This window comes from Trichechus manatus, unplaced genomic scaffold, assembly GCF_000243295.1.
Source record: "Trichechus manatus latirostris isolate Lorelei unplaced genomic scaffold, TriManLat1.0 scaffold00024, whole genome shotgun sequence".
Classification (NCBI taxonomy): Eukaryota; Metazoa; Chordata; class Mammalia; order Sirenia; family Trichechidae; genus Trichechus; species Trichechus manatus.
The window spans coordinates 17,584,481-17,595,436 of NW_004443960.1; the positions used below are offsets into that span (position 1 = coordinate 17,584,481).

Consider the following 10,956-nt stretch of genomic DNA (forward strand, 5'->3'; position numbering starts at 1 on the left):
AGAGAGAATGTGACGCTGTCAAAGGCATTGCCGAGACTGAGGGAGGGATTCTCACGAGCATTTGACCGTTTTATTGCTTTTCAGTCCCCGGCCGCCAATCCCACTGTCCCTCCTGCTGACGGAAGAGGAAGCAGCGCTCTTCATTCAGTCCTTCTGGAGAGGCTATCTGGTAAGAGTCAGGTGCCATTGCAATTACGGCATTGGGCAGGCCCACAGGAAAACCCTTAGATGAATTTGAAACAGAGGATATTATGACTAACATCCAGAACTAGGAGTCTCTGACAAACAAGTCTTAAACAGTGATTTAGAATTTTTACCAACATTTATTTTGCAACGGTAATTAAAAGTAACTTTCAGCCTTTTAAGGTTGGGTTGACTGGTCTGTATTGCCAAAACATATATACAGAGAATAATACATATTCAAGGAGCCCTGGTAGTGCAACAGTTAAGCGTTCGGCTGCTGAATGAAAGGTTGGCAGTTCGAACTCACCCAGCGGCTCCATGGGAGAAAAAACCTGGCAATCTGCTTTGGTAAAGATTACAGCCTAGGAAGTACTATAGGGCAATTCTACTCTGTCACATGAGTCAAAATCGACCCAGTGGCACCTAACAACAACAATACCTATTCATTTTAGAAAAAAATCAGAAAATTCAAATAAAGCAAATAAAATTTTTGAGACACTGATAACTCTATTGCCCAAAGATAATTATCATTAACATTTTGGTGTAAAACTTACCAAACCTTGACAATCTTTATACATAGGTAACATATAAATATTTAACATGTAGAAAATAACCACTTTTATAGCTTATCTTTTGCAAACATTTTCCTATTTGGGACTTGGAGATTATTTCCAGTTTTTGACTATTGTAACAAATGCTGCAAAACACATGATTGTGCAGCCATCTTTGTACATTTGTCTGGTTGTTTATGTAGGAGGAATTCCTAGAAGTGGAATTTCTGGGTCAAAGTGTGAGTTCCTCTTTTTTTTTTTTAAAAAAAAAAAAGATTTATTGTGGTAAAATATATCTAACAAAAATTTTCTATTTTAACCATTTTAAGTGTACAGTTCAGTGACATTAATTACCTTCACCCGGTTGTGCAACCATCACCAATTTCTTATTTCCAAAAGTTTTTCCATTGCCCCAAACAGAAACTCAATATCCCATTCAGCAATAACTTCTCATTCCTCTCTCCCTCCAACCTCTAGTAACTACTCATCTACTTTGGTCTCAGTACATTTGCCTATTCTAGATATTTCTTCTAAGTGGGATCATATGATATTTGTCCTTTTGCGTCTGATGTATTTCATTCAGCATAATGTTTTCAAGATTCTTCCATGTTGTAGCATGTATCAGGACTTCATTTCGGTGAGTTCCCTTTTTAAAGCTCCCAAGTCCTGATCCATGTTGCCATGTGGCCCCTCAGGAAGAGTGTGCCCATTTCCATTCTTACCACGGAGGAGAGTGGCATATGGATCTCATGCTAAAATGGGTACATAACCTCTCCAATTTGACAATGAGAGTATCAGTGTTACCAGGCTTCCAGGTAAACAGGAAGCTCCCGTTCTGAGCAGCAACACAGCCCCATCCAGGTGTGAGCATCAGACATCAGTGACATGAGCTTAGATTTGAGGTCAGTGGTGGCAAACATCGCACAGGAAAAGGCCCCAGTGGATTTACATGGAGGCCAAAGATCTCCATACTGATGCACTTCTCGGAGCTGGCGCAGGAGAAATAGGCTGAAGTGACAGCATTGGCAAGAAGATAGTTATCCATCAAGAAATGAGATTAATACTAATGAGCTACAATCCATCAGTCTATCAATATTTGTTATGTGCCCATTAAGTGGAACATAGGGCTGTCCCTGATCACAGGATCTTACTGTTTGAGGCAAGAGTGCCCAGTCACTCCACTCCTTTTGTACCTGGCTCAGTCCTGGAGGTCAAGTATGAAAGTGCACATTTGTAAGGAGCAGTCAGTTGTTCCCAGAGACTTAAAATCCGGTTACAAAACCTTCTATTACACTCCACAATTTAGATACACTCTTTGATGCCATAGGTTTTCAGCACTTCATACATATTTTGTAAATGTGGTCTTTTTCCTTCATAATTGAACATCAGCAGGTTAGCTTAAATCCAGTGATGTGCAACCAAGGTTGATGACTTTGGACTTTCACAGACTTCTTGATTTCCATCTTTGGATGGTATGTGAATTATACCTGAATAAAATAAAGAAGCAAATAAATAAACATTTTAGAAAAATAATAATACGAGGCAGGCCATCTTCTTACTCCTTTTGACCACATGATCTTCTGCTAGAAGTTCTTGATTTTGGCCCGGTTTGGGCAGTAAGAATTAAACATCCTCCTATGACTAGCCAAAGGGATTTGCAGGGTTTTGCAAAGTGTACCCCTAAAGTACTCTCACAGCATGCACTCACACCAGCTCTCCCTCTTCTTACCCCGTCCCACGTAGTTTCTACTATGCTGATCATATAGTTTTGAAATACAGAAATCCAACAGCCTCCCTCACCTAGCACAAAACTAGCTGCACACCTTATAAAAAAATGTTTTTTTAAGTGACCAAATGAACAGAAATGCCACATGATGTGAAAAGCTATTGGCATGAACCCTAGGTTGGTGCTGTGAGTTTATAATTAGCATCGAAAATAGGTTGTTGATATTTACTACTAGGCATTAAGCCCTTGTGTAGAAGTAGACATTCTCTTGTTTATTCTATCAAAACACTAATGCAGTGGCTAGAAAGCCAGATTGTTCCAACATACAAAACTGTTGTCCTCTGAAAACTCTCCTTTGTGAAGCGTGATTTGTAAAAAGTCACAGTCTACTGCGTCAAGTATGAGCCTCTGTTTATGAAATGCTGGGTGCAATGGTAACAACTGATAGAGAAAATTCTGCTGTTTTGTGAAGTTCAGATGAGGTTCTCGTGGGCCATAATGGATGGAAATGTCTTTAATGGTTTGGGAGGCAGAGACCAGAGGAAGCCACTGAATTTTTATTCTTCTTACAAAAGCTTGTGGTGCTTGATGCCTTCTGTCTGTTGGTTTTATTTTAGTCTAACTTCACGTCGACACCTATCATTGAGTCTGGCGATCCCCTCTCCTCCCAATATTGACTCCCCTTCCAGACATTGTGACAGCCGAGAATCACAAAGGCCATCAATCATACCTGTCATGTGATGGTCAAAGATACAGTGCAAGGTTGCCTCCGCAGCTCCTGTTCGGACCTGCAAGGTTAAAGGAAACAAACAAACAAAGATGTAGGATCCTGATCTCTACCTGCAGAGAACAGTGAAAGTGTGTGCATTTATTCCTTACCCATTCATACCTTTGTCTATAGCTGACTGACTTGGGGCGAATGAGGTGCCCCCAGGGAGAAACAGCCTGGTGTAAGCAAAGACTAGGAGTTTTAGAGTTGGGCAGGCCCCACTCTGGCTGTTAATCTGTGCCAGCTTGGACATTCGAATATTGCATCCCTCTGGCTACCGGGATCAGTGGCATCACTAGAGGGGTGGGGGGATGTAGACCTCACTGGGTGACACTGTCAGAGGGGGTGACTTCAGAATGACTGTAAAGTTTTTGTGCAGTGTTTCCGCAGAAATGTATTATTTTTTTAATAAAAATATCTCTGTAGTTAGTTATAACAACAAAAACATTTTTCATAAGCCCAGCTTACATGTATCACTATACCTAAAGGTTAAAACTCTATGCTGATTTACTTTTTGAACTTTCTAATGCACTCTGGTCAGAGCTGTCATGATTACCCAATTACAATGATGCTTCGAATCACGTGGTTTCATCTGCATGCAGTACAAGCATGCACTGTTGTTTTCATTGCTGCCAGTGTTAATAGTTGATGATTTTGTCAGATTTTCTGGTGTTTTAGCTACAATATTGTGGTAATTAGTATTTTTGATCCTATATCAATAACTTTTGAGAATGAAGTAGTAACTAAAGGAAAAGAAGGAGTGATATACGGGAATTATGATTTATGAGTAACATTAGTACAGAAAACACTGCTAAGGATTCCGTGTGGTCTGGTATGGGAGGAGTTCCATGGGGGGGGGGCGGTGATACCATGAGTTACCACTCTGGGTGACACCAACGCTAGTGATGCCACTGACCGGAATTAATTCAGGAATGGGCATGGAACCTAAATTAGGCCAGTCAGATCCAGTGAGACCCAGTTCTGGATTCCCATTGGAGCTGTTGGGAAAGAGAAGCTCTCTTTGCATTGGGGCTGCTGAGAGGCCAGGCAGTCAGTCTGGGGTTCTGGCAGCCATCTTGCCCCTGCACGAGAAGCGAAGTGAAGGCAGAGGCAAGCAGAGCAGAGAGAGGAGAGAGGCTGGACCCTGAGGATATTGCTTGAGCACCTGGATTCAGCTATACCGATGAATCTAAGTGGATTTCTGTCACTTAAAACCTAGAGTCCTATTGAGTTTTCAATATAAAAATTTCTGTACTCTTGCTTATCTGCACATAAAGGAGGAGGATATTGGCACAAAACGAACACCTGGGTCCACTTGTGCAAAGCAGTGATCTCAGCTTGTCCCTGGGAAGGGCTGTGGCCTGCATCAGGTGGAGGCTTGGCTCTGGCTGGAGAGAAGCCTGCCCCAAGGAGCAAGTTTTTCTAACATTTATTTATTGTTTTTCATTGTTGAAATAATACATATCAATTACGGAAAAAATAGATAAGGCATGTAAGTTTTTAAAATTTTTTGGTAGTGTTTATACTTCTAGAACATTTTCCTATTCATATTACTATGATTAAATAGCTTTGTACAAAATTATGATGCTAAACACATTTTTTTTTTTTTTAACCTGCACTCTTCCCTTAATAATATATTGGAAATATCTTTCTTTGTCAGTACACGAAGACCGACCTCAAAAATCTTAATGGCTATATGATATTCCTTTTGGTGAATGTACTGAATCACAACTTATTTAACCATAGTTGGTTGGACGTTTTCTCTCCTGTCATAAACTGTATTATGGAAAATATCATTGCACCTATGTCTGCACATCTGTTTGATTATAAGACATGTTACTAGAATATTATAACAGTTACTAGAAGTGGAATTGACGGCTCAGGGTAAGCATGTTTTTTCAGAGTTTTGATAATTATTGCTAAATAGCCTTTTAGAGAGGCTAGAGTCTAGCCTCTAAACCAATTTACACACCCACCAGCAATGAATGTATGTGAGCCTTAGGAGTAGGTTTTGATGGGAGAGTGAAGAGAGGAAAAAGAAAGAGACTGGGAGCAGGAAGCATGTCTAGGGAGGGTGGAGCTGTGTAGGCACTGCGCTTGAGGTAATGAGGAGGTAGGGCCATTATGTTCAGTTGTATGGGTTGTGCACTGCACAACTCTGGGAGCCACCATTCACAATCATATACAGCAGACCCCTGAGGTTTCCAGAAGCCTGGGAAATGGTGGTTCAGTGACCACTTGTTACATTTTTTTTTAAATCCTACTGCCTGGGGAGCTTCTAGCCTATAGATGGTATAACCCTCCTAACAGCTGGTGGCTGGATGAGTCAGTGGAGATTTTATCTGTGATACAGCCCTGAAGCACTACTGTTTTAATCTAGAACCTGAGAGTTTTATTTCTGAAATTGTGCAGCACCTTTCAGATTAGGTAAAAAATAGAAATAATTAATATTCAATAATATAGCAATTATAGAATAAATATTGGTACACTTACTCAATGGAATATTATGCAGACACTAAAAATAATAAACATAGAGCATGATAACAAGATGGAAGTTTTCCATAATATACAGAGTGAAAACAAAGTAAAACATTTTGTATGCAGACTGGTTACAATTATGAAAATAAAGACTCATATGTAGAAAATAGGCTAGAAAGTAATACATAAAAATATAATTTTGGTTGTCTGGAGGTAGGATAAGGGGTAATGTTTTTACTCCCGCTTTGTACTTTTCTCTATTTTTCCAGTTATCTACAAAGAATATATGTTGTTTTTACAAAGGAATGAAAACTGTTTTAAAAAAGATTTAGAAACCTATACTAATGCAACCATAATAAATTCCCACCCTTTCTTTCCTTCTTTAGTTAACATGTGATATCATTCAACTATTTTTTCCTGAACCTTTTTAGAACTGTGTGCATGTGGGTGTCTAAGCATGCAAAAAGTTTTTGAAACGATAATAAAATTCAGAAAATGTTCTTTCTTTTATTTTAATCCAATTTTTTTTATTGTTGTAGTTTAAATGAAGTTTACATTTCAAGTTAGTCTCCCATACAAAATTTTATACATACATTGTTATGTGACCCTAATTGCTCACTATTTTAATCCAATTTTTAACATACTCGGTTCATTCTGAAACTTCAGAATCCTCTTGTTTTCTGTTGCATTGTCTTCCTAACAGTTATTTTGGTTTCAGCTCTGTGTGTGTGTGTGTGTGTGTGTGTGTGTGTGTGTGTGTGTGTGTAATATTTTAAACTGCAAGGAAGTTTGATTATTTTGCCTATAGATCTCCTATTACAGTCTTAACTGGCGAGACATAACAGACTACAAGTCAGCTGGACAACAATTTGAGTTCACCAACAGAGAAAGCACCCTTTCACACCACATGTGTGTTGGGCTTCATTGGGGGAAAATCCATTTGATGGGTTGACAGTCCAAATGGCAGGGGTGAAATATTGGCGTGTCTCTCTTCAGAGCATTCAGAGGACTAAATAAAAAGTGGTGGCTGTTTAAGTGTGTTTTGATTCGATGTAACTTAATTTTTTCCCCTGAAAAACCACTCATTTCTGTTTAGAGGTGACCTCAGAGGCACAAACGGTTAATGTGCTTGGCTACTAACCGAAAGGTTGGTGGTTTGAGTCTACCCAGAGGCACCTTGGAAGAAAGGCCTGGTGATCTACTTCTGAAAGATCACAACCATTGAAAACTCTATGGGGCACAGTTCTACTCTGACACACATGGGGTCTCCAGGAGTTGCAACTGACTCCCCAGCAACTGGTTTGGTTTTTGGTTTATATAGTTAAGTAGGAAATGGATGGTAAAAACAGCTCTGGATAAAAACCAAGCAACTACAGAAGAGCTCTTCAGAGAATACAAGGAAAAGGTTTTGTAGTTCCTCCCATGTTTTTTCACAGACAGCAGAAGTTCCATCTTGAGGCTCTGCATTTAGGAAGAGAAAAGTTTCTCCTCTTCAGGCACCTGGCTGGGCTATTAGGTATGGCAAAATTGTTTTTTTGAAAAGTCACTTGAAGTTCCAACAGTAGCCTTAGCTTTATTGTTCTTGAAAGTTGTGGCTGAATGGAAAGGCAGGTTTTACTCTTCCCATGTAAAACATGCCATAGAGCAAACCTGTTGAGAACTTGGGCTCTAATAGCAGGCAGACCTGGTGTGAATCCCGGTCTGTCCTGTTACTATAACCTTGGGTAGGTTATTTAACGTCTGAGCCACAGTTTCCTGTCTGTAAAACGGGAATAATAATAGTTCCTGCCTATGAAGATTGAATCAGATGGTTAGGCCACAGAAGGGGCTTTGCACAGTGCCTGACACATAGTAAATCCACAGGAAATGTTAGCTGTTATCGTCAGGAGGTCTCTGGGTGGCACAAACGGTTTGCACTTGGCTACTAACTGAAAGATTGGTGGTTGAAACCCATCCAGTGGTGCTGTGGAAGAAAGGCCTGGCGATCTGCTTCCATAAAGATTACAGCCAAGAAAACCCTATGGAGCTCAGTTCTACTCTGTAAGACATGGATTGCCACGAGTAGGTATTGACTTGACGGCAGCAGGTTTTTTTATTATCATTATTGTTATAATCTCTATTTTCCTTAATAGGGCATCTTTTTAAAAAGCCAGCCTAGAAGCCTCTTTGCATTTCCTCAAGGACACCAAGCATGCTCCTGTCTCAGGGCCTTTGCACTTGCTGTTTGTTCTCTCAGCTGTGACTGTCAATCACGGTGTCTTCCCTTGCTTCATTCAGGGCTTTTCTTGGATGTCATTTCTAGATACCCTTTCACAAATAGCATCCCCTCATCACTCTCCAGCCTCTTACTCTGCTTTGTTTACTTTCTGTCACTTATCAACTACCTGACATTGTATTAGATATTCATTCATCTATTGACACCTAGTAGGCCTTCAATAAATATTTGAATGAATGACTGAATCACTTAAATATTCTCTCTAATGAGGGCATTTGAGAACAAATAAGAGCAAACTGTATTGTTCTGTTTTATAAATCTTTCTCTGGGACTTAACGTAGGCACTTAAACATGGAGTTTTGTGGGGAGTTGCTTACGTACCAGGGTCCTTGAACTCAACAGTTGTGCTTGGTAATCCTCCCAGAGATCACACTTAAGAAAAGTATATTAGTTTTACTATCGGCTTTTGTGAACCACCTCTTCACCAAGTCTTGTCATGGCGAGAAATGAAGTGTGCTGTTGGAAATTATGGTTCCCCCAAGTGGGCTTGAAAGGAAAGCCCCAGATGACAAGAAGGTTCACTGGGGCATGTTTAGTTCGTGTTTAAGTATTAGACAGGAAGGCTTTTCTTCATTTGGAATGTTTCTTCCTGTCGCTGATATCTGCTGGCAGGTGGGTAGACTTTGCCAGCAAAAGTCAGACATTGTATTGTGCAAAAGGAATGCGAACAATGGGGCATTGGATCAGATTACCATCACGTTCCTCTGTCAGTGGTATGCATCCATCTCGGTAACCTCAGAGGGGCTGATCGTCCACTTTGTGACTTGACGAGCCATCTCTGCCCAGGACTGTCTAGCAGGGACTCCATCTGGAAGGATTTATCTTCTCCATGGAATCCCCTTGTCATTTGCTGGCTCAGGAATACAGTTTCAGTCTATTTTCACTGCCAAATTACTTCCAAACTAGAAAATTCAACCCTGACAAGGGCCTTTTCTTTAGGCCATCTCATATGTATTTGTGAAACTTAGCTTGTAACTATGTTGCTCAAGGCCAGGAATTTGGAATCCGTTTTGAACATTTTGTAACATGTGGGAAATGTTTATAAACTGTTAGGAGGTTAAGGCCACCTATACAAATCCAATTAAACAAGTGGAATAAAATCCCTAAACTTTTCAACAGATGCAGAGGCCTTGCTTTTAAGCTGACGATTCAGACATTAGATCTTTACATTCTAAGTGGGATGCTTCCAAGGATGGCTGTTGCCAACCCTTCCACCATTCCACTCAAATAGAGGCCTTCTGTATCTGCTTTTGTGATTTTTGACATGTGACTTCATTTGGTCATTCTTTCATTCAGCAAACATGAAATTAAGTCTTCTACCCACAAGTCCTGGGTGCTGCAGAAATAGAGCTTATCCATCCCTAGAGGAGCTATAACAAGAACAATGATAATAATAGAGAAATTACTGTTTCTGAGCCCTGGCTATGTGCCGGGCACTGCACCTAGCATTTTACAAGCATTATCTCCTTTATGCGTCGTGACTACTCTGTGAAGTAGGCAGGTATGTGCTTACTGTTACCTCATGTATAGAGGGACAAGCCAAGGCCTAAAAACCGTAAGTGACTTGCTCAGTGTCACGTAGTGGTAAGGGACGGAGGCGGACTTCAAGGCCAGGTCTGATTCTCCTCAGGACCATATCTTTCTCTGTCTCTGTCTTTCTCTCGCAACCTCTCTCATTCTGATTCTTTCTCTTAAATCATTTTGTATTCCTACCAGAAGTGTGTGAAAGTTCCAGTTGCTCCATGTCTTCAACAGCACTTGGTATGGTCAGTGTTTTCAATTTTAGCTTTTCTAGTGGGTGTGTAGTGGTATCTCATTGTGGGTGTGTCTATATGTTTTAATCAGATTTATCAAGATATGCATTAAGTACAGTAAAATTTGTCCTTTTTAATGTACAGTCCTCTGATTTTTGACAATGCATACGGTCATCTAACGACCATCGTAATCAAGATAGAAAACATTTACACCTCCCAAAATTCCCTCAGGTTGCCCTTTGTAGTCAACCTCTGCTCCCACCCCTAGTCCCTGGAAACCATTGATCTGTTTTCTGCGCCTCTAGTTTTGCCTTTTCCAGAATGTCATATAAATGGGTTCTCACAGTATGTAGCCTTTGAGTCTGGCTTTTGTCAGTCAGCCTAATCCATTTGGAGTTCTTCCATGTGGTTGTGTACATAAGTAGTTTGTTCCTTGTTATTACTGAGCCGTATTCCATTGTAGAACCCCAACAAGGGAAGAGGTGCTGTCTGAGTTTTATCTAGTGCTGCTATAACAGAAATACCACAAGTGGATGGCTTTAACAAACCGAAGTTTATTCTCTCACAGTCTAGTGGGCCCGGAAGTCCAAATTCAGGGTGCTAGCTCCAGGGGAAGGCGTTCTCTCTCTGTTGACTCTGTAGGAACGTCCTTGTCATTAATCTTCCCCTGGTCTAGAAGCTTTTCTGAGCAGGGACCCTGGGTACAAAAGACACACTCTGCTTCTTGCACTTCCTTGGTGGTATGATGTCCCCCACATCTCTCTGCTTCCTTCTTTCTTTCATATCTCAAAAGAGATTGGCTTAAAACACAACCTAATCTTGTAGATTGAGTCCTGCCTCATTAACATAACTGCCTCTAATCCTGCCTTATTAACATCATAGAGGTAGAATTTACAACACTTAGGAAAATCACATCAGATGACAAAATGGCAGACAATCACACAATACTGAGAATCATGGCCTAGCCAAGTTGACACATATTTTTGGGGGACACAGTTCAATCCATAACAGGCACCAACCCTGGTGATGAGAAATCACATTGGAGTTTCATTGGGACATACTTATTTGTGCCTATGTGTTGCAGTGGTTCCAAACCTCACTATGTATCAGGGTTACCTGTGGAAAGATATTATTTTTAAATTCTGATACCCAGAATGTCACTCCTGAGATTCTTCTTCAGCTGGCCATGGTGAGACCAGGATGGGTATTTTTTTTTTTTT

At 40.4% G+C, this 10,956-nt stretch overlaps 1 protein-coding gene across 1 annotated transcript in view; it reads left to right on the forward strand.

The window, feature by feature from the left end:
* Positions 1-10,956, forward strand: part of IQCK (IQ motif containing K) — a 109,205-nt gene that overhangs the window by 70,200 nt on the left and 28,049 nt on the right. Inside the window, exon 7 of the mRNA XM_023728511.1 lies at positions 85-169. Coding sequence (XP_023584279.1) covers positions 85-169 — 85 coding nt within the window. The remainder of the gene's footprint in view (positions 1-84; positions 170-10,956) is intronic.